Source organism: Melospiza melodia, chromosome 22 (genome assembly GCF_035770615.1).
Source record: "Melospiza melodia melodia isolate bMelMel2 chromosome 22, bMelMel2.pri, whole genome shotgun sequence".
NCBI lineage: Eukaryota > Metazoa > Chordata > Aves > Passeriformes > Passerellidae > Melospiza > Melospiza melodia.
The window spans coordinates 8,495,638-8,520,106 of NC_086215.1; the positions used below are offsets into that span (position 1 = coordinate 8,495,638).

Here is a 24,469-nt window from a genome sequence, read left to right on the forward strand (position 1 = left end):
GACGCTCTGGCTGTCCAAGGACAGCCAGCAGATCTATGACAGAAGTAGAGGGACTGGGCTGGGAGAAGTGTGTGCTATGTCTGACAGAGGGGCTGTGCCAGGCTGGCAGAAGAGTGGGAGAGGCTGATAAGGAAATCCGAGCCACAAGTAGCATGCCATGGGAAAGAGCAAGCATCTGAATGGTACTGGGATGGAATTTAGGCCTGAATTTTTCAAGTGGGAACTCCAGACAAGAGTGGGAGTCTGGCTTTCCATGGGTGTGTTTTTACTGCCTGCAGGGTAAACAGACCATTTTGTTTCTCCTTCTGTGACAAGCTCGCCCCGAGGTTCTTGCACCAGCACAAACACCTTTAGGAATCTAAAACATAAGAAAGACAAAAAGAAAGAGACTGGATTAGAAAGAGGCTGGGGGAAATGAGGTCCCTTAAGAGCAGCTCTGCCTGCAGGAGGTTAAAGGAATAAAGCAATGAAGCATCTACTGGGTTACAGGGCTTGGGAAGGCTCCTGGCTCAGAAACTCTGCACCCTCAGCCCTTCCCTGCAGCCTGGGATGAGCATCCCTGGGAGGAAAGCACAGGGGCAGGACCCTGCCAGCACCTGCTTCATGCCACTGACAAAACAAACAGCTTTTCCATTTTCTGTCAGCAAAGCAGCACTGCATCTGTTCAAGTGACAGCTCCAGAGACCATCAGTGACACTGAACAACAACAGGAAATTAAATCAAAGAATTTGCAGAGGGATCCAGAGCTTTCCTTTCCACCACAGGCTGCAGAGGCCTTTCCCTCTCAGGAGAAGCCAGGAAAATGCAGGTCAGTGAAGCAGCCCAAGCCTCCAAAGCCTCCTCTGGCCATGCCTGTTCCCACAGAATGGGGGCTGAGGACAAGTTTTGCCTCTGGCCAAGTGAAGCCACAATCCAGGACGTGGTTTGGCCCAAACTGCTGTATCCAAGGGAATACAGGATGAGTCCAAACTTCCTCTGCATTTGAGAAACCAGGGGGAACCTTCTCACCCCCTTTGCACCCACTTCCATCAAATCCTTCCAAATGACAGCACAAAGAAGTTTCCAAAGAGCCACAATAAAATATTTTTTCTTGAGAAGAATTGCATTTGTGCTTAGAATGAGAAGCAGGTCTGGGCTATTTGCTGTTCCTTAGGAGCCACTATTTTTTGCCACTAATCATTGCCATCTACTAGTTACTGTCATTAAAAAAACTCAAAAACCAAAACCTCACAGGAATGAGAAAATATAACGTTTATTAGAAGAAGACACCATGGTACATCAAGCTATAAAGAGATTCCTGACAGATGATGATTCTTTAAAAAATAAGAATAGAAACAAGACAACCACACTGGCCAGATTGAACAAACCTTAACACACAACAGCAGCTCCTGTGCAAGTCCAGGTGCAGGCAGCTGAGTAACCAAAAACACTTATCAACATCAGAGGGACTGAGCAGTTACCAAAACAGCTGGGTTAAGCAGAAGAACAGCCTATAAAACCATTTATATTTATACACATATAAAAGGATAAAAACAATTCAAATTCAAGTAACTTTAGTCTTTAAGTTATGTTATATACAATTTTTTTATATATACTGGGAGAACTAAGGGCACGTATTTAACAAAAGGATTTTTAAAAGCCACAGTCCAGTTTATAATTACCAATTCCTAAATAATTTGGCAAGCATTAAATAATCAGATATATCCTAGATAAAAAGTGCATCAGCATGGTTAACTTTTACCTATTTACTTATATAAGTCAAAGCTCTGCATGACGGTTACAGCAGAGAGCAGAGCTACAGCACTGGGAATGCCAGAGCTGCCCATAATCTGGGCAAACTGATATCATCAGAGGTGAGGGGGAACAGGAGCCAAAATGTGAATCAGCCCACAGCTCCAAAAGAGATTTTATCAAGAAGTTTAACCTCCACTCCTGCATGTCACCCACACAAACAGCCAGGCTGTGGCTGGGAGGGAACAGCACAGTGCGGGGTTTGCACAGAGCTGGGCACTCCATGCAGGACTTTTTGTGCCACAGGATTTCACAAGATCCCTCAGTGAAAGAGTTTTGTTGCCAAGCAGATGATGAGGTACCATGGTCAGTGACACAGGGCGGGTCAGGCTCGAGCTCAAAGGCCCAACCAGCTCCTGTGTTTGAGTTCTCAGCACCAGACACCAGACAGGTACAGAAAAGCCCTGCAAGATGCTACACCCAGGTGTGCACAGAGCAGCCTCCTGCAGGAATCCCAGGGGAGCAGAGCCTGCAGCTCTCCTTTCTATTCAGAAGGACAACAGTGCTGTTTGCACTAAATGGACACAGTCAGGGCAGCACCTTCATTTCAGAGCCAGCCTGGTACCTAACAAAGTCTTTCAGTGATGGAGATGTGACATGTGCATTCATCTCTTCTAAAGAAAACCTTCTCAAACAGAGCTCTTAAAACAACCGTAGCAGCAAACCAGGAGAATAAAGGGTAGACAGGCCTATGCAAACCTACTCAGAGATTTTCTGAAGTGGTTTGTGCACATCTGGAAAAAAAAAAAAAAAAGGCAAAACAAGATAGGCATTACTGTTCTTTTTGTGACAGGGTTTGCCAACAGCCTCTGAGCAGAGGTATCCCTGTAAATGTCACCAGGAGCCCTCACACAGGGACACGCAGGGCACAGACCCAGCTTGGCTCCTCTCAGACTGAGATCAGGAGGGCACCTGCAGCACACAACTTACCTGTCCTGCCCAGCTCAGCCCTGCAGCACAGCCCTGACAACACAGGCTCCAGCTGAGTGGAAAAGCAGCTTCTCACCAGCACTGAGAGTGGCACTGGGCTGCCCATGGCACAGACACAGCCTGGCCAGGCAGGAAAGGCTGGGCCAGGGCTGGGATGGCTCTGCTGGCTGGGACAGCCACAGGGGCTGCTCTGAGCTCCCACCCTTCTGCCACCAGCCTTTCGTGGTGCCAGCTGCTCAACCTTCCTTCCAAAAACAGGAAAGGATTACTAGAGTTTGCAAAGCTTTAGTATTTACAATGTTATCTTCAGGAATGTCATCGCTTCTATTTCAAGGACTGAATCAAGTCACTTCTACCAATACCTTAAAAATCAATTTGCAGCTTGCAGCAAAGTTCACCTTTTAAACACAGCAGCATTTCCTCCAAATCTTTATGCTGCATTCTTTGAAGCATTCTCTTTTAGCTTTTCTTTGAAACCAGAGACTTGAGAAATAAAAGAGGTAAACGTTGTTGTTCCTATGCATTAGATATTCACAGACCTGTTTGATTTTGTTCCTGAAATCCAGCAAAATTAATGGAAAAGCTTTAAATGATCTGAAAAACCTCCACTGTGGCTACAGACATGGCTGCAGCTGTATCAGCCTTCACCCTGGCACAGTTTGTGTTTTTACTCTGATGGAGAGGGTTGGAATGAGAGGGTCCCTTCCAACCCAAACCAGTCTGTGTTTCCATATTTCCAATCCTTCAGCCTTGTTCTGGATATAGAGGGGAATGGATGATCCATCTTTCAAAGGTTAATAAAAACCAACAGAGGGGGCTAAACTTTTTGCACTATTTTGCATCTTAACTGAGCATGTATTTGCCAACAGGAACATAAAACTACTGTATTATGGCAAAATAAAACAAGGCCCAGACAAGGCACTGCACCAATTAACACCCAACCCAACTCTGAACTGCTCAGGTTTCAGTGCTGGTTTATAGGTACAGTCCTAGTCCTCTCTTCCTGCTGCCCATAAACCCCAAAGAAAATGGCTCAGTTTGCTTTTGACTTGGATGAAGCCACTTGTTTCACATCAAGAACTCTCAAGTCTAGGAAACACAATAATCTGAAGGATTAGGTGGCTGAATAAACACAAATTATTTAACACAATGGAATTCTCACATCCTGATTTGAAACAGGGCTAAAATCTTTTGATTTCTCAGTGTATCCCATTACCAGGTGTTCAGTACTGGCATTTACTCCAGCCAGGTCTGCCCTGCAGCATTGCTTCCTTACACAAAATATTTGGGAGGAATTAAAAGCAATAAACAGCAGCTTACAGAGTCCAAACTCTGAATGTCTCCATTGATGTCAAGTAAGCAAAAGATTAAACCATTAGTTCTGGTCATCTGCAACAGCAAATACATCTGAAATGTAGCAAGGTGGGAAAGAACAGAGGAGCTTTCTCAATGTTTTACCCATTTATCAGGGACCACAGAGTGCTGTGTGGAGGGGTTTGGTAAGATCTCTCCTTCCCCTTCCATACACACTAAACTAAATTACCACCAGCTTTCAAACCAAAGGGTCCCCAGAACACAACAGGCTCTGAAAAGCTCCCACACAGACACAAACCAGCAGTCTAAATATTCCCTCCATAAAGTTCCACCGAGTGACTTTGGGACAAACAGTCTGAGATGCCCCCTGGGTATCTGAGGGGAGCCTGAAGGATCCCAAAGGGCTTTTTGTGCTTCCTGCACTAAGCTGGGCGTGCAATGGCAGTGCCAGTTGAGCAAACACTGTCCAGGCAAGGCTGCATTTCCCCTCTGCTTTCAGGAGTCCCCCACACTACCCCTCTCTGAGCAAGAAAAGCACATTTTGCAGTACAACAAGCCATAATTAGTCCACGTACGGAATAATGCACTTGGTGGCATTGTACAGACTCTTAAAAGGCTCTATCTGCAACACAGAGCAGCTTCAGGCTTGGTTTATCTCTGTGAAAGCAAATAAAACAATAATAATAGCATTAAATATAGGTCATAGCACCTTTGGCATTTTTGTCCAAATAGACTTCAACATAGGACGTGGGGACATAGCCCTCCTCATCTTCGTTCCTTCGGATCCGCGTCCACCCGTCCCCTTTGTCTTCTTCTATGACATAGAGCATCTCTCCTTCTGCTACTGAGATTGTTCCTTCATTCTGACCTGAAACACACAGCAACAGGCACTTCAGGCTGTGCTGCACAGCAGGAATCAGTAACTCAGACCATGGGTGGACACAGCTTTTGGTGCATCACTGGCAGCCAGAACAGGAGCTTGTGATTCGGGATGCAGCAGTGCGTACATAAAGAACCAGAAATGTGACCCTGACAGCAGAGATTTGGTTTTTTCTCTTGTAGAGCTCCTGTGCAACAGGAGAAAAATCCCTGTCCTGGTGCCTTTCTAAATAATCACACCTGATCCTCACTTGTCCTTTGGCTATTTAAGGTCTAATGAAGGTTTCCCACTTGCTCTTGGTATATAAACTTGAAAAAGCCCAGTCAGAGTGTAGCCATGATATTTTCTGAAGAAGCCTTTCCTTAGGATTTTTTCTCCTGAGAAGCTGAGGCCTCAGGAACAAAATGTAAACAATGGTTATCTGCTGCTGTGGAATGCAACAGGTGGGTCTGCAATTGGTCTTATGTGGTTGTTTCTAATTAATGGCCAATCACTGTCAGCTGACCCAGGCTCTGTCTGAGCCACAAGCCTTTGTTATCATTCCTTCTTTTTCTATTCTTAGCCAGCCTTCTGATAAAAGCCTTTCTTCTATTCTTTTGGTATAGTTTTAATATATATCATAAAATAATAAATCAAGCCTTCTGAAACACGGAGTCAGATCTTCATCTCTTCCCTCTTCCTTGGACCCCTACGAGCACGGCCACAGTCAGAGAAATGAGGGTAAAGTCTGAGTGATACCTTCAAATGTATAGAGAGCTTTACACGTTCCTATGGTGGGTAGTGGTTCTTCATCATCAAACTCATCATCAAAGTCTGTTGCAGGTACTTTCATCTCAGTCTCCTGGCTTTGCTCTTCTGTGTAACTGCCATCGGGGCTGCTCAAGAGAGGAAAAACACAGCAACTATAGCAACCAACCTCAGCAGCAGAGAGAGCCACTCGGTCTCCAGGCATGGGGCAAGGGGAGCAACTCCAGCTGGAGCAGCCCAGTTACTCCAGAGCTTGCTTGGAGCTGGCTAAGATAAGTGAGAACCCTCATCTTTACCATTAAAAGCTGTAAAAACGCAGTGGCTCACAGCAGTGAGCGAGGGGGCTGTCACACAGCTCATCACGGAAAGCAGCAATTTGAGGCTGCAGAGCCCTGGCTGTGCCTGCAGAGGCTCTGCTGAGCCCCAGCCCGTTCAGATACTGTACCTCTCCCTGTCCTGGGCACAGCTGTTCACTCCCGATGCGTTCTGAGCCTCGTAGACCCCGCTCTGGCGCCGGGGCTGCTCGCTCCGCGCCGGCAGCCGCCCCTCCACCTCCGCCAGCCAGCCCTGCCAGACACACAGACAGACAGACAGAGCTCACCCTGACACCCAGGCTACAGAGCAAAGACTGGTTTGTAAGCATGTTCATGTTTTCCTTTGTGTTGTTCAAATTCTGGATTGTCTTGCTGAAAAACACACTCATTGAAAAGGTAACTTTTTTTTTGGCACTGGGTCCTGGAAACACCCTGAGAGAGAAGCAGGTAACAGCCAGCAGGAGATGATGCTGCTCCAGTCAGAACCAAGTAAAATGATGTGTGGCTGCTTAGAGCAGTCTGAGTAACACCAGAAACTCAGCAACTGCTGAATGCACAAGAACAAAAGCTGGGGAGAATGAAAGAGGCACTGATTTCAAACGGGGAGGAAAGCAATGGATAGTAAAACCACATCTGAAATTAATGGGCTGTATCTGTTTATGTTCAAAGCATAATGTAGAAAGTGAAGTCTTTTCTCAGCTGTCTAATCCTTCTCATGTAACTATAATGGGCTTCATATATTCCAAACACTCCCCTTCTGTTCTGGAGATTTTATATCACTAAGCAGCTTCCTGCTGATGGCAGACTATTCCTCAAAACATATTTCATCTGATGGCTTCCGTCTTGCTGTTAGTCTCTAAATGGTGCTTTGCATTTATGTCACTCTGATTTTCCACAGACATCTGTAACATGATGCTTCAATCTATTTAATTAATTAAATAAGCATCTGAAGCCCTCTGGGCAGTCCAGAGAGCACCACATTTTCTCTTCACCTCCACTTAGCACAATTTGTTTCCTGTGGCAAATTTAACCGTGGGCTGACTGCCACAGGAGATGTTCACGTTTGTGTTACACAAATCAGCTCAAAGACCCCAATTAATGCAAGTGCTCACACAGCCCTTGCCCTCACACACCAAAGTGCATCAACACATCTGGAAAAGCCAGGAAGGTCCTGCTCAGACCTGAGCATTTGCTGAGCTGCTTTTTACTGAAATATCTCTTGTCATACCTCGAATTTCTGCACTTCTAACCGCAGCTTTTCAATGTTCTGCCCCAGCTCTGCCAATCTGTGGTCCACGCTCGCCGCGTCTCCCATCTGGGGGTTCTTGATGTACACGTCTTTCATCTTTGTTAAGGCATCTCTGAGGGGCACAACAAAAACCAAACACATTTAGTGCAGCTGGGGGTAAATGACTTTAGTAAACTGTCTGTTCTTCACTCTGAGGTTCAACCTAAGCTGTTACAAAGGGAACTGAGAACACCCAGATGGGGTTTTTGCCCTGTATAGAACCAGCCATTGAAAAAAAACCCAGTAAAATGATTTGCCAGAAGAGAATTTACATTGTCAGAGATAAAAAACAGTGAGTTACCTACAACATGGGAAGATATTTGATATTGATTTTTAGCCTGACACGGATTTTTATGTACTACAACAGTACCTACTTGCTCCCCTGGGCAAAATAATAACAATAAATCTCACAACCATTGCAATCTATGACAGCTCCAACTTCCTAGACTAATATCTTCCCAGTTTTCAGGGCATGGACAAACAGTTGAATCATTATCATCCATCATGGGCTGACCTCCAGTTGAGAAAGTGGAACAAAGATGTATCAATAACACAAACGGAGGGCAAACAAGAAATTCTCACCCTGCCTGTTGCAGCTTGTCTTTAGCAACTCAAATAATCTGAAAGATATTTATTTGTTTCACACTGCTTAAAAGGAAGCTGGCTGCAGATGGTTTGTGTTTGCCACAGCACAGGGACAGACAGATGCACTTGAGGCTACAAAATGTGACCCCATGTCCGGCCGAGTCCCAGGGCAGCTCCTCTCAGCTGCTGATGGACATTTCAGAGCTGAAAATGGAATTGTGGCTGGTTTTAGCACAACTATTCAGATTTTCTCCAGGCATTAGCTGGTGGGAGAGAGGTTAATGAGAGTCCCAGGGCTCAAGTTAACACTCTTTATGCTTTAGAGTTTCCCACCAAACTCTTGACAATTGAAATCCTGTGCCTTTGCCTTGTGTGTGTGGAACTGGGAAAAAGAGTGGGTGGCAAGGAAGTGGGACTGCTCTGTGCCTGAAGCCCTAAGGGACAATGTTGCAAACATATGACTCACAATTATTACTGTTTGTTTAACTCTTATTTAACTGCTGGTGCTATTTTTCTCCATCATAAACTGTCTTCATTTAAACTTCACTCTGCTGCAATTCCATATCTGATTTTAGTGTTGGGTTACCTCAGAATCAATACAGAACAGAAAGAAAAACCTAAGTTACCACAGAAGAAAAAACCAAAGCAATAAGAAATCATATAACCATGTGCAATTTTCTTTTCTTAACCATGACAGAAAATATAAAGGAGAAATTCTGGGTTAGTAGGCAAAATAAATAGGTTCTTGAAAGCAAGCTGACACAAAATGTAGGCACATGTGTACAAATGCAAAGCAGTATTTAGGAAGAGACCAGTCTTGAAATCCTCCAGGGAAGAAAAGTTCTGTGTCTCACAAACAAAACACGCTGAATCTTTAATGCAACTACAGAATGTGAACAAACACAAAGCACAAATACAGGCTGCCAGAATCAATTAAAAGTGTGTAGCTAAAATAGCCTTATTCTCAGCCAGAATGATAAATGCAGCCTTGTAGAAAAAGCATTCACAGAAGCACAGGAGTCATTATCTTGCTGCTTCCAGGAAATCTGAGCTACAGATCAGGCCATGATGCCATCATGTCAAAAGAGCCTCTCCTGTTGGGATGTACCCACATCCATCACACACAGGGGCTCTGCTCAGTGCAATTTCACTTTTCATTGCAGGGGTTTGACTCACCTTGAATCCATCTCTTTCTGAATGTCCCTGTTCAGTTCATCGACCTTCTGCTGAAGCTTCTTCCTTCTTTGCTCAGGTGGGAGATTGCTGAAGTCTTCTGGGCCTGCTCCCTGCACAGAGTGGAATGGAGGGTGGGGGGATAAGGAAAAAAATTAATAATCAGAGTCTGAAAGAATCCCTTGGAATTGCATTTTGAAAGCAGCTCACAAAAACCTGTGCAAAATAACAGTGGTCTGAAGCATTGTTCTTGTTTGTAGTGTGTTATCAGTCCCTGAATGGTGAGGAATCTGGATGCCCTCAAAATGATCCCAGGAACATCCTGCTTCCCTAACAGTGGCTAATGGAAGATCAGCTGGAGAATTCCAGAATTCAACAGCAAAGATGAGAAATTATTTTTATCTACAATTTTATCATCAATTTTTTTTTAACGGTGTTCCCTTCTCATGGAAAGCTGATCCTTCCTGCCTTCTTTCACTCAGCTACAAACAGCATTCCTATAAAAACAGTTCCCGGCTTTTATTCCCATGCCACAGTTGTACTTCTCCTGTGCACTGCTGACTGACTGCTGCTCCAACACAGTTCATTTATGTCAGGGCTCTCCTGAACACACCAAGCTAACAGAGGCATTCCCCACTGGACTCTGCAATTTAAAAAACATGCTGCTTACTTTCCAGGGTCCACATTCCACGCCAAAGTCTCTCAGTTTTTCCTCTCTCACTTGTACTCACATAAAAACCAGAAGTTATATCAAAGCCATGGAATCAGTTTGAAATTATAACCAAGGGGAAAAAAAAAAAAAAGTGAAGACCACAGTGGTTACCTTTGTGTGATTCTGCTTGAAAACCCCTTTTCTGCCTTCTGCTATGTCTCCTCTTGATTGCCTCCATTTGATATAGCAGATAGATGACACATAAAATACATCCACACTCTTTTCTTCACAGTAACACCTATTTTTGTCTTGCCAGAAGGCAATGGAGGCAGATTGGGTGGGCTACACTGAACACATTAATACTGATTAGTTGCACCATAAAGTAGTGAGGTTCTTGTGCATGAGCCTGAATTTGGGCAGGTTTTGCTCGTTTTGGCTTCTGCTCATTCCCTGTCCCATTTCTAAGGGGGAATATGGGAGATAGAAGGACAAAACCACAAAGCTGAGTAACCAAATTCAGTGAGCTGATGGACCACTGAGAGCCTGTGAGCAGGGCTGGGCCATCAGTCTGCTAAAACTCCAAATTTCTCTCTGAGGAGAGGGATTTAGAGGAGTCACTGCCACACAAGCTGCTCACTAGACCTTGGCTCTGTACTGAATGTGCTGGGACTCTGTGACTTTGTCCTGCAGCTGCTGCTCAAAACCAAAGTGTGGAGTGTCAGAGGGCTGGAGGACAGCCACACACAGGTCACCTTCTCCTCCATCCCAAAGTCACAGAGCAGGCCTGAGGAAACTGCTGCTGTAGTGACTGTCAGCCCAAGATGGCATGTGCTTCTAGTGAAGCCTTGATCATCTCTGCAATCATACTTAAAACTCTGTTTGTGAGACAATGAGAAAGCAAATTTAAGACAAATTACTAAGAAAGTTATGCTGATTCTGAAACTTTCCCCACACGGAGTCCTACCAGTGGTTACATTACTTGATGTGCCTGGTAGAGGAGAGATCTATTTTAATTTATTCTTTAGCATTTAGATTTTGCTTGACAGCAACTCCCACACCAAAACAGATATGAGAGTGATGCCACCTATTTTATGGATAATCCACACTAAAGCCACACACATCTTTTTAAGGCAAAGCATCTGGAGGCAGCTTTGTAAACAAACAAGCACTTACAGGAAATTCTAGATAACATTCTGACATATCCTCCTCATTTCTAAGCAGAAGAGACAGGCTTGAAAATATCCCCAGCTGTACATTAGTACAATGCAACAGAGTGAAATTTGGAAAAGCATCATTTTGGTATCTCATTTTTGATTCTTCAAGCTGATTGAAGAGTTCTAAGCTGGACTAAATCCAGCAGCCTGGCTCACAATGCTTCAGACCAAGGCAGGAGTTGATGGAGCTGCCCCCCAAGGCTGGGAGGTGACCTCACTCCAGCTTTAGGCTGTGCTCAGGAATTTCCCATCAGAACCTGGAGCCCCTGCTCCAAAAAGGAGAGTCAAGAGCCGTTTTTGCACATGCTGGGCACATTTCATGCTCTCAAGCACAAACACACCTGGGCTACCTCTCAAGCTGTGGGCATTGCCTATGTTTTTAGAAATGCTGCAGCAGTGAGGTGAGGGGAAAGCTGTGCTATTTCTGGTGTGCTGCTCACAAGGTGTCCTTGCAGAAAGAGATTGAGTTAGGATTCAAATTGTCCCAAGATGAAGGACTGTGAAAACAGAGCCTTCCAGAGTTTCTGCACTGAAGCTACATGTGAGAACAGGAGCTTTCTCAGCCCCAGTTTTGGCTCTTGCATAGTGAGGATCCAAGAGGAGATTTTAAAAAGCTGCTTTTCTCCATCTGAGGGGAAAATGGATCTCAGCCCTCCCTGCACATCTTTCCAGTTTCTGCAATTCCCAAGGAAAGGCCATGTCAGCCATTTTTGGAGGATTTATTCCTACATGCAAAGGCTTAACTCAGCTACACAGCACACTTGCACTGTGACCAAGAAAATGAGTGGAAATCTGCTATAAATGCAGTGGACTCCCAGGACAGTGGCTTGGCAACAGCCAAAAGGAGGTTTGCACATATTCCAGGCACCCCCATCATTCCTCAGACCCACCACAGGTCTTCAGAGAGAAGCAAAGGAGCCCAAGAAAGTCACTGTGCTGCCAGAGCAGCAGCAGGACCCAAAACTGCCAGGGATGCTCCAGGCCCAGCTCTGGTGGCCCATGATGAGCTGGATGAGCTGCCATGAGCAGAAGAGGCCCCCAGTGATGTGTTCAAGCACAAGATAAATGTAGAATCCCAGCAGAATTTGTGTTGGAGGAGATCTTTAAGCTCATCTTGTTCCAACTCCCTGCCATGGGCAGGGACACCTTGCACTGTCCCAGGCTGCTCCAGCTCTGTCCAATCTGCCCTTGGGCACTGCCAGGGATCCAGGGGCAGCCCCAGCTGCTCTGGGCACCCTGTGCCAGGGCCTGCCCGCCCTCACAGGGAAGGGAAAGAGCACCCAAAGGCACAAACTGGTGAGGAATAAGAGAACCTGGAAGCTGACACAGCTTAGGTGCCTCTGAGGTCCTCAAATGCCATCACTGCCTCGTGTGTTTGCACAAGGTGAGGCAGCAAACCAGGCACATTCTGCTGCTGAGGGGCTCTCCAGGGCCAAAGGAATGTGGCCAAGCTGTGGGACACAGCAAGGTGTGGAGTGTCTCAAGCAAAACAGTACCTTGTGCATGGAGTTCAGCAGTAATATGCTTTCCCAGCTCTGTTCACCCCTTCCCTTTCCAGCTCTGTAACATCTTTATCTTACCATAGTTCAAGTAACCTTCCCAGCTGCATCCAAGATGGAATGTAAGATTCACACAGACTCATATCTCTCAATTTGCAAAGTCAAATCAGATTGAGTTAACCTTGTTAATGTTAAGGTTTACAGAACTTTAATTAATGTCATTATTGGTTATTCTGAAGAACTACATAGGGCTGTAAAATGTAGGTGATAATGATGCAGATTTCCAGTAATACTGGACATGGAAAGCAAACTTTGCAGCTACTTTATACAGAAAGACATGCATGGCTCTCTGGAAAAAGTCCAGTAAGCACAGACACCTTTATTTTAATTTTTTCCCCTTTTAATGTTTTAATGTATACTTATACAGTAGTAGAATTGCTCAGTACTGTTGTTCTACATTTTCATAGCCCTAGATTATAAAAGTGAAAACTAATCTATATATTAGAGTTAATTTTTTAGCAGCTCATTAGAAGACTGAATTCTGATCACCTCTATTAGACTCCAGACCTGTGTATTCAGATTTATCTGATAAATGTCAAAAAAAGCAAACACAAAGAAGAAACAAATTTAACAGTTAATTTCAGTGGCATGTCACATGTGGCACAGTGCACATTAAACACACACAGTAAATTGTGATTAAAACACAGGACAGGCATGCTGTAAATGTGCTTACCAGCTTGAGAGAAAGCTTCATGTAAAATTGGAGAGATACAGGGTGGGGGGAGAGAGAGAAAAAACAACAATGCATCAGTAGAAGAGGAACTTTTTGAGGTTGATGTTACAATAAAATGACACAATCCCCTTGCTGTTGGAAGGCAAAATGGGTCACACTAACAGATCTGTGCAAAAGTTCACAAGATGGGCTTGGGCAGCTGCCATGACCTGGCCAGAAATGGGAATGGGAAGTGCAGGACCTGGGCACAGGTGAGATCAGACCTGGACTGACTGACAACAGCTACACCAACAACACTGGGAGCTCCCATCCCAGCACTGAGGTGGGAAAAACTCACAGCTGGCAAATGCATGGGTGTCACTTTAGATCAAAAATGTGCTGAAATGCATCAGCCCCTTGATTGAAGGGCTCTGGGGGGGTCAGCCCTGAGCCAAACCTCAGAGAGAGGAGAGGAGAGGAACAGCTCCAGCAGCACCCAGCACCATGGACCCCCAGGGAATGCCTGGCTCTTGGCTACAGCCAAAGGACAACACCCCTGGACTGTCCCTGAGGACTGCAGAGTGCTGCCCAGGCAGGCACAGAAAGCCATTTCACATTCTTGGACAATTCAGAAATAAATACTCAGACTCAAACGTACTCTGGCCATAGTCGGACGAGGTCAGGCCCAAGGAGGAGGAAAAAAAACATCTATTCTCCTGACATCAAATTGGTTCTATGACAGCATGGTAAGACATTATTCAACCTCCTTAAATGATATACATGATCTAAATCTTCCGAAGTTACCACATTTCCTGGGACAGAGCCCAAATATTATCTTTTAGTTACTCTGGGGAAGCAGGACTGAAAGCAGAGTGTGCCCATGGAGCAGAGCCTGCCCTGCCTCACCTGCACACAGCTCTGGGCAGGTGCGCCAGGAACTCCCAGGTGAACAAGTGTGCCTGGGCACTCAACCACCAAAATTCCCAAAGTCTCTTCCATCCTTGCAAAATGACAGAGCAGCTGCAGCTCAGAGATTGCCAAGAGATAGAGGGGCTGACAGTGCTCAGTTCTGTGCCAAGCACAAGGGAGCTGCTGCTCAGCATCTAAAGCCAGAGAGAAAAGAGAATCCAAACTCCACCCAGCCTCCTCCTCCTCCTCCAGCAAGGGGCACTGAGCTGCCTGCCAGCTCTTGGGGCAGTTGTGAAATGCTCCAGCTACCCAACAAACTTGAGGTGCATAAAAGCACACACTCCGTGTTAGCAACAGCTGGAAGGTAAAAGCTGGAAAATGCCTCTCTCCAGGCAAGGATTTGTGCTGCCAGACTTAGGAACCTCTTTCCATTCAAGTTCTCTGTCACTACCAACAGCTCCTGGCAATATGTTCTCAAACAGATGCTTCATTTCTAGCAAAAACACAGTTCATTAGGATGGGATTTAAAATAAAGGCTCCACACCTCTTGTGGGCAGCTGATTTTAAAAATACACTTATTTTTTCCCCCCAAAATAACAATTTACATTAGTTACCAGGATTTTTACAGCAACACACGCCAGCCATTCAAGGCAAATAAATGATCTTGAAATAACTGAAATGCTGCATGTGAGCTGACCCTTCAGTGACAAGGCAGCAGTGACACTTCCCTCTGCAGTCCAGTCCATTAGGGAACAAACACATGATAATAATCACAGTGCCATGAAGAAATTCACCCTCTGAGCTAAAGAGGCCATTAAAAAAATAAAGCAAACAAAACCAATCCATTGGAGAGAGCAATCATAGAAGGAGAAAGAATGGTCTGAAGAAATTCAGCGTAGGCAGCTTGTGTTTGCATCATTGCTTTAGCACTCCTGTGAACTTTAGCATAGACATGATCAGCACAAATTGAGATTCTTGTACATAGATACAGACAAGACTCATGGTGCAGAATAAATATTTACCTATGAAGCACTCTAAAAGGCACAAATGTATGCTACATGCTCTAGTGGCTAAACACTACTCTAAAGGCACTAAATACTGCGGAGAATCATCTGCATCAAGGCTATTCTTTTGCTGCAAATTCAGCAAATTTGAAAGGGATTATAGACACTGTATGCCCAATTCTTTTGCTGTTAAGTATGACAAAAATAGAGAACTTATTAATAGCATTTCCAAATAGTACATCAGGGATTGTTATAACCAGTATAAATAAAGCAGTTCATAGGCTGGAAACAATGAAATGCTGAAATAAGTCATGTTCACAGTTTTCCATTTCTGAAATTTATTGGTAATTTTACGTGACAGTGATTCAGTTTCTATAAACAAATATAAGCAGATTGAAAAGAAATCTGCATTAAACACTATATAACTACTTTTGCCCATTCTATTGGCTTTTCACAGCTAGAAACTTGCTCACAGCTCCTGGGAGAACAAAGGCGTTTTCCCCCCGAATGATCAAGTAAGTTACATTTCCTTGAAATGAGCAAATGTGTTTCAAGCTGTCAATTTAAACCAAGCCTAGCTTAGTCTTGCAGGGAAAATAATGAAGAGTCTAAGAGCCACAAGCTTCAATAACACATGAGAGCATGAAAGCCAGCAGGTCCATGTGTTATTGGACAGTCACGGCCACTAACCTCACTTACAGAAAACAGGGTTGAAATAAAACACTTGACTTCCAAACATACAACCAAGAGGTAATTTTATTTTTTTTTTTTTTTTTTTTTTTTTTTTTTTTTTTTTTTTTTTTTTAGTGGCCCTGTAATAATCTCCCCATGCTCTGCTTTGTCCAAGCAGCAGATTTAGAGGTCATGTATCTTGATTCCATGAACTATCATCATTATAGACAGCTCACAGAAGCTTCCAAAGGCTCTAGGGAATGCTTCACAACCAAGGCACAGAATTCCTGTCCATCAGGCCTCGTGATGCTCAAGACTGCATTCATTAAACAATTTAAAATAAATGTGCAGAACCTGTTCGCAACACTTTGAATTTCACAGGTCCAGCTATTTTAATGGTGCCAATTTCAGCATTTCCAGGACTAGCATTATCTTTCCTGCACATCACACTTTAAGCTGCCACTTGCCTCCCACCAAATTTTCCTCGGCTCTTTGCCAAAGCACATTCCCACAGCACACTGGGGCCGGCGTTGTAAGTGGGGTTAGCGACTGTGTAGCAACAGTATGGGCTGATCACACCATACTCAGACTTACAACATATTCCCTAGCCTCAACGGCACACGTGGGTGTCCCTAAAGTCCTCTTCATGAGTTCTTTGTGAATATACAAAGACTGTGTCTGCTGGTGAGTCAGCAAGAGAAAACACACATTGGTTACACCGGGGATGAGCGCGGCACCTCTGCGTTCACTGCTTCTACAGCAAAAGGCAGCTTGGTGTTTGACCACCCTCAAAGGGCAGAGTGGGAGCCTCCGGAGAGCCAGGTGGATATTAAGAGTTCAGCATGCTCAGAGAGATCAGAAAATGTGGTATTTTTAAATGCTTGTTTAAATACCAAGGTCAGAAGGCATCTCTCTCAGTGCTAGAACAAACTATGGGTTTAATGACCCCACCCGCCAAAAAGTCCCCGTGCTGGCACAGAGAGAGACTTTGGAACAAGTGTTCCCAGGGCAGGGAGCAGAGCAGGCTGCAGAAGGGGTGGTTTGCTGGCTGCCTCTGCGTGCTCACAGAACACCAAAGTACTGATCAGTGGGGCAGATTCAGGGCTGGGTGTCGAGGGACAGGAGTGCACAGAGTGTCAGAGGGGACGGGCGGGGAGGGACACAGCAACGGGTGCAATGGAAATAAAATCACATTGTAATGAAGTCAACAACTTCCACTAGAAAGGAAACCACAAAATTCCCTCCGTGTGCTTTATGGAACCGGGATGCTGGCAGCAATGTCTGCCCCAGCTCCCAGACCATCCTCCCTGCTCAGCCCCTTCCCAGGCCCTGGGGAGAGGGAGGGGAGCCAAGTCCAGCACTTGGAGTCATTCAAAGGTGTAAGTTCTACCCCTGGATGTTGTTAGTTTGGAGGATTGCTCTTTTAAAAAATGGTGCTGATGTTACTGCTGCTGCAGCAATAAAATTAAAGAACACAAAATTAATACCAACCAGCAGAATACTGAGTTTCCTTTGTCCTCAAAATGGAATTAGAAAAAGCAGAGCAAGCATAAATGAAATTATAAGTTATGTAACGGGTTCCTCTTTCTTTGTGCTCTTCTGGCTTTAACTTCCCTAAAGACATGAAGTTGATTTGAAGTGCTACACTAATTTTATGGTGTCTTTTAAAGCAGCTATTAGAAAAAACACAAAAAATGTATGACAGTTTTCTCCTTCTCCTAGCTCTGATCCACAATAAGTGCTCTAACAGTTTTATGGTATTCTCTATAATGGACATTTCTGCTGCTGGGATTAGAAGAAAAAAGCTTTGAGGGAAATTCAAAAATGTGATTAGAAAACCATAGACACTGACAAGAGTCAGCACCTAAATATTTAAATTTTTTTTAACAGACTAGGATTTCATATTGGCAGTGACCACTGATACTGGTATTGGTGCCTCCACATTAACCTTGCATCTGTTGTGAATTGTTCAGGCATCTGTTTCCTTCCATGAAAACAAGATTCATTGGATTTTTGGTTTGGACGCAAAATTAAAACCAGACTGGGCACAGAACATATCATAGTTAATTATATAATGTGTTTTAACAGTCACCAGTGATTTTGCCAAATGCAACCTAAGATGCTAAACCAAAAATTTAAAAGGAAATTGCTAAAACACTCTCCCCTCTCCAGACACATTGTGATTTCCCAGATTTCATGGAGGAGTTGCATGGAATCCATTCCTGTGTTGTGTTTCAAGGATCAATTACAATGTGCAATTCCTGCTGCTGGAATTTATCCTGTTATGGTCTCAGGACTTGCTCATGTCAAAGAGTTACTTTTCTTTTCCTATTCCTAAGACAGTGCAAAAAAGGAGTGTGATCCCATTTTTTCTGAAGTAAACTTTTTTTCCCTGGCTTTGTAGGATCTGAGAGCTCAGGCTAGCAAGAAATCCAGGGAGCACCTGCTTGGCAATTTGGCTGAATACTCTAAAATAAGACTTAAAGAGCCTTGTGGGCACCTTCACTGAAGGTGTCTGGAGTGGAATTCTGCCAAGGAACAAACCCAGCAGTGCAGAGACAATTCAGAGCAAATGAAATGATCCAGAGTTCCAACTCCTGTTACACTGTGCTGCCCTGCTGGTCCCTGCATGACCTTCCAAAAAGCTGCTTCCCTGATGTACAGATCAAATGTTCTTTTTCACCTGATAAATTTAAAGGATTTGTGGGTGGTTCTTGATTTTCTTTTTGCCTGGTCAGAATGATTTTATTTTTGAAGGTCATAAGGCACTTTGATGATCTCTTAGTCTGACCATTTGTAAAATACAAATCACCAAGGAGCTCTAAAATGTGAATTTGACAAGTGTCCAAATGAGGCAGAGCAAGTTGCCAGAGGTTTTCAGCCTCTCCTCCTCCTCCATATCTCTAAATGATCCAAGGGGCCTGAGTTCATCCCTCTGGGATGAGAGATGATGGTATGAACACTGGACTCCAAATCCTCAGGATGAGTCAGGCAGGAAAAGTATTTACACACAAACATCCTGGTAGCTGAGAGGGGAAGGAAATGAAATAGCAAAAGAACACAGTGAAAGGTTTAAATGGAGATTTAGCAATAGTCCTTCCTTGCACATTCTCAATGAATGTGTCAGCAGAAATTTGAGGGATTCCAGAGAAGACTATAGGTCATTGTTCTCATTACTTTGCCTTTCACACAAAGGGCTTAAAACAACATGGCATGCAGAATTCTTAAGGTGTGCTTGGATTTCTTAGATAGTTCAAATATAAAATAATGGCCTTCCTTCAGGAACTGTGATAAGCAATTAGTTAGAGTTGCTTATATGGCCAAGCAATCAGTCAGTAGGGATTCATACATTTGAAATACAAACTGGTGAAGTGCCCATGGAACTGCAAACCAGTATTTTTAAGCAGGAAATACTAATTTCAACATTCTGTTCTCTGAATGCCACTGTGGAGCATTAGATTGCCACACACCCCCTGACCTGCAGCAGTGCCCTCAGCCCAGAGTGACCCAGCAGTGCCCAGGACAAGGAGGGCTCCAGGTGCCACCCCTGGAGTGGTGCCACCACCCAGCACACCCTCAGCTCTGCTGCTGCACGAGCAGAACTGAAACTCTGCCTCCACCTGGAAAAACCACAGAGAGAAGATTCTGAGCCAAACTGCAACTGAGGTAAGGAGGGAAACGTTCAGAACCTGCCTTTGGACAGCTTAGAAACTTCCCACTTCCCCAGTGAAACAGGGATGGGAAGAAATGGGATTTTTTGTGTTCTCAGTGTCCCATTAAATGGCAATTTGGTAGCAAAGAACTGAAACTGTTTAAAACATCTCTATTTGTGATGTTCTGTCTGTAACCAGATGAGACAGTGCATTGTTTACAGCACTGCTCTCAGTTCTTTGTAACCAGCCACTGAAGTTCCCCATGGAAATCATCTCTGCTTTTATACAGCTCCAATCCTCAGACCTAAATGAGTGCCTGGAGCAGCATTTGGGCTTTTTAAAGTAGTCACTTCCTCACTGTCTGCTCTGAAAAACATTAAAAATACTGAACACTTTTGTCTCCTTCCTGTAATTCTTAGAGGAGAAAATAATTCTGAGGGTTTCACCTAGGAGGCAAAGCCATGCTGTACCAGCAAATTTTCAGTAGAAATTGTGCTATGTATGGAAGATAAAGTCTTATTTTTGTTTGAAAAATGGCAAATTTTATCTCAGGGACCTGACATTTTATTTACTGCTTATGAAAACCACCAAAGAGAGGATTTAATTCCACACAAACACTTGAACATTGGTTTATGAATATAACCACAGCTGCTGTCAGCAACAGGAACAGCAGCTGACCTGGAAAAGAAGGAAATATGGCCTGAGGTTTATCAGCAGCAAAGGAGACAGGGACATTGAGCTTGGAACAGTGGTGTTGTGTCACAAAATGTGGGTCCAGTGTGACCTAAACCCAGGTGAACCCCCAAATCAGCCGAGGAGGCTTTCAGCATCTTTCCACCACACAATGTTTTAACCAGTTTAAACACACTGCACTGCAGCTGCTGGCAGGGGAATCCCAAATCCTGCTCCCTCAGAACCTCTCCTGTCATTTGGAGTTTGCATGCTGCACCAGTAAAGCTTTTGCACACAGAATGTGAGTTTAAACTGTGCATTGTGGTGCTGGGAATTATGTCCCAGTCTCCCCTGACCTGGCAGCCCTGGTTTAAAGCACACATGGACCATGGAAAAGTTTTGTTACCACCCAGAATCCGTTCACCTTCCTCCTCTCACCAGTTTTTATGTCAATACTCAGAGTTCCTACACAAACTAACACTGCATCACCTGAACCACGGGATGAGTGACTGGAACAAAGTTCCCACTGCTCCAGTGACAATGTCACATCACTCCAGACTGAGCTTTCACCAACTGAAATCACAGCTATCATCTCCTAGAATCCCTCCTAATTTACTCTTTTAACACAGACATTGAGCTGAACGCACCCTGCAGAGAGAAAAACTAAAGACTTTGAATAATCCTCATCTAAGAAGTTGATGTTCAGCTCCTCCTCCCCAAGACACCCAGATTTGTCATTTCCATCAGGAACTGCACTTTTTGTGGTTTCATTGTGGGGGTTTTGACTACAAATGGGGCTTGATATGTTGGGAACCCTTGGATTTGTCTGCATGTTGTGCCAAAACACAATGGAACCGTTCACAAAACAAAAGTTTTTACATAACAGAACGTGCAATAAAAGCGCAAGAAAGAAAAGAGAGAGAGAGAGAGAGAGAGGTATCCAGAGGAGAACTTACCCCGCGCTTTAGGCTCCTGAAGCAGTGGATTTTGGGTTTGGAGGTCATGAACTCGTTGAAGCGATGGGAGAGGGGTTCCTTTTGCTGCTTGGGAGACTGGGGGCCGTTGGGAACAGCAGAGGGTGAGGCAGAGGCAGGGGGAGGAGGAGGGGGCTGATGGGGGGATGTTAAAAGGGACATAAGCTACGTATAAGAGATGGAGAAGTGACAGAATAAAAACCAAAATAAAAAGATAAAACACAAAACGAAAATAAGCATCAAAACCAATATTTGAAATCCAGAGAAAAAAACCAATTAAATAATTAAATATTAAAGGCCATGGTTTAAAAGAGGGGAGGAAGCAGTAGTTAAGAGTCGTGTTAAATGAAGAGTTGTGATAAATGAAAGTATTAGTAAGTGATGCAACAGAAGAGTAACACAAAAGTATTTTGAAGGAAGCTCATGCAGACTCTTCCATGCAGCACTATCCCCATAAATTGCCCTGTTCTGCTCTGTGGACAGCTGCAATAATGCATATGGATAGAGCTTTCAAATACCTGAATTTAAATGGATCAGATAAGGAAGGTACCTTAGTGCCCAGTAGCGTTTCTATTATCTGGAAAACAACAAACCACATTCCTTCCTGCTTCCAAATCATACCTCAGCAACGTGCATCACACTTCACTTGTACAGATCACTCTATGAATTTGCTCAGGAGTCAGTCCTGGTTGTGTTTTTATTCTGGCTACACTGATGCAAGCACCAGACAGCGAGTCCTCTCCCACAACAGCACTACAAGGAAACTTGAGAACCTTTAAAACTCAAATTTAAGTGGTTTGGTAAAGGGTCAGAGTAAGAGTGGGGTCAAAAATACAAAGCTATTCTGGGCTTCCATCAGTGTTACTGAAACCTGATTGAGTCCAGTCCCCCTGACACGTCCTGGTAACCCCAGATAAATGCTGCCATGCATTATGGTGTAAAGTATGACAGTGGGATGAAAAAGGTTTAATGGGTACATAAGTTAATATGGTCTTTTAAACAGTCAACTGCCCGGTTAGTTCTGCTCCATTAGTTGTGCTTCAGAGTGAATCCCAGCAACTCCCTGCTCCCAGCCACCCACCTGCTGACCCCAGTGCACAGACTGGAAAGACCACGCAAATGGAAAGCCAAGGAGAGTTTGAGGAGTGTCAAAACAGTAATGCCACACTGAAGCTTCCCACAGGAAACAAGGTTAGTTGGCACACATGGCACTAGGTAAGTGGTTTACAACTCCTTCTCTGAGTTAGGAACAGAAATGGACCATGGCAGAGACATGACAACTTAAGTTAAATTAATTTTAAAACTGCAACATAATTAACAAAATTATACAAGAAAAAAATAATTAAAGTTGTAAAGAAACTTAAGTAACCAAAGACTACAACAAAACACCATATTAAGACATCAGTTATTAACTTTCTGAATCTAAAATTCTGTTTAAAAAAACTACACTTGCCAAGATCACTAGACAAGACACAGGTTATTGACAGAACACATACTAGCGCCAAGCTCAAACTTGCAAATCAGTACCTTATTTTTCTTGATGAATGGCCATAACTTGCCCTTGGATTTGCTGCCAAACTTGGGTTCTGACTTCCCATCCCCTCTGGAGTTGGAAAGGCTGGATTCAGACACTGTTCTCTTCATGGGCTGTGTGAAATCCTCAAAGTCGACGTCTCCTGGAGGCTCAAACCCTGATTTGAAGGCTTCTATTACCATCTGGGAATCCTGGAATGGGACAGACAGACAGGTGTGAACATCTCAGGGGAGGCCTGGCATCAAATTGGTGGCACTTTAAGGCAGAACAGGAAGGTCTGTGTGTGTGGGACCAGCCCTGGGAGTGACCAGGCTCATTGCTGGGAATCAATGCCCTTCCAGAGCCCAGGATCAATGCAAGTCTCTCCACCTTCTGCTGAAAAGGGGTAAAAGCTCATGAACTTTACTGACTAGAAAAGCAAATCACACTTCAGTAAGTGACTCACAACAAAGATTTAATGTACAGATTTGCTGGGAATACAGCAGTCAGCAAATCAGAGGAAAATCCCAATAAAGACTCCAATAAAGCAGAGCTCTTGTGTGATCACTCTGCCACAAGTCAACAAGTTGGTTGTGAATTTAGTGACAGCAAATGGCTGTAAATGTTTCATGAGCTTTGCCCAACATCTGAGCAGTCCAAGGTCACACCAGCAGCCCTGTGCCCTGGTGTGGGAGCCACTGAAGCCAAATTCCCTTTTGGCACTGCTAGGAGGGATCTAAGTCAGCCACAAACTGGCTGTGATTGTGTACAATGGCTTTGCTCTTTTGTTTTGGACAGAGGGAAAAGAAAAAAAACCCAAACAAATCAAAGCCAAACTAATCCATAGCATTCTTCCTACTCAAGTCTACAAACAAAATTAATTATACATAAGATCAAATTCAGACCTCAGCTTGCCAAATGCATTTAAATCTAATGGACTCAGGAAAAAAATCCTAATAGACTTCTTATCTACTTGTTTTCTTGGGAAGAGAGATTATGTTATACTCTAACAGATGTATTCCAAGATCTCTAGAGATGCTGTGCCTTGGCACACAAATACCTTATTATTCTCTAGAGAAGAGCATCACTGCCCTGTTACATAAAAAGAACTTGTTGCTTTGAAGGCATTTCACAGGTTCTGTAATGGCTCTAGGTAAAATGCTGTTCAGGACAAATCTGCTGGGATGTAAACATATCCAGAGGCCAGGCTCCATTGAGCAAAACACAGATTCAGGAAAAGCTTTGCAGAAGTCTTCATGGGATTGTGAAGATCCACATGGATTTAAGATCCTCACAATCTATCAGGTGGGACCATGAAATTCCTGCATGAGTTTCAGGGAGGTAGAACAACACTTTCCATTATCCCTTCCTTGTTTGACATTTAAACTCCCTGAGATCTAAACCTGAAGATATTTTTAATGATAGACATGAAAGTGAGATGAAGAAGGATTAGAGAAGAGGGGAAAAGAGTGGGAAAAGCTGAGAGAATTGGGATTGTTCAGCCTGGAAAAGAGGAGGCTTTGTGGTGACTCAGCTGCTGCCTTCCAGTACCTAAGGGGAGCCTACAGGAAAGATGGAGAGACTACAAGAGCCTGGAGTCTGTGGATGCCCCATCCTTGGAAGTGTTCCAGGCCAGGCTGGACAGGGCTTGGAGCAGCCTGGAAGAGTGGAAGGTGTGGAAGGGGGTGGAACTTGTTGGGCTTTTCCCACCTAAACCATGCTCTGATTCTCAGAGATGTTATAGTAAATATTCCACTGGTATTTTATCCTATGCATGGAGCTTTTCCCTTTTTCCATTCTGAATTTTACAGTTTTCTTTCCATTTATTCAAAACATCATTCCACTACAATGGAGCTAAAAATAACCAGCATGCTCCATATATCACAGAGATAATGTCATAACAGGAACTCCAAGCCCATAACAAATTCATTTTATCTGCTGTTAGAACCCTCTGAATCAGGTTCTGCACAGGT

At 44.0% G+C, this 24,469-nt stretch overlaps 1 protein-coding gene across 23 annotated transcripts in view; it reads right to left on the reverse strand.

The window, feature by feature from the left end:
• Positions 1–1,236: 1,236 nt before the first annotated feature.
• FNBP1 (formin binding protein 1) overlaps positions 1,237–24,469 on the reverse strand; it is an 88,917-nt gene continuing 65,684 nt past the window's right edge. The window contains exons 9-20 of one of the 23 annotated variants that reach the window (XM_063174937.1): positions 22,511–22,708; positions 21,534–21,560; positions 20,966–21,061; positions 16,279–16,365; positions 13,121–13,135; positions 12,937–12,972; positions 9,026–9,135; positions 7,205–7,337; positions 6,108–6,229; positions 5,654–5,793; positions 4,745–4,903; positions 1,237–2,525 (exon numbers count right to left, since the gene is read on the reverse strand). In XM_063174937.1, coding sequence (XP_063031007.1) covers positions 2,491–2,525; positions 4,745–4,903; positions 5,654–5,793; positions 6,108–6,229; positions 7,205–7,337; positions 9,026–9,135; positions 12,937–12,972; positions 13,121–13,135; positions 16,279–16,365; positions 20,966–21,061; positions 21,534–21,560; positions 22,511–22,708 — 1,158 coding nt within the window. In that variant the 3' untranslated portion in view covers positions 1,237–2,490. The other 22 variants (XM_063174936.1, XM_063174943.1, XM_063174946.1 and 19 more) reach the window with 22 other exon arrangements.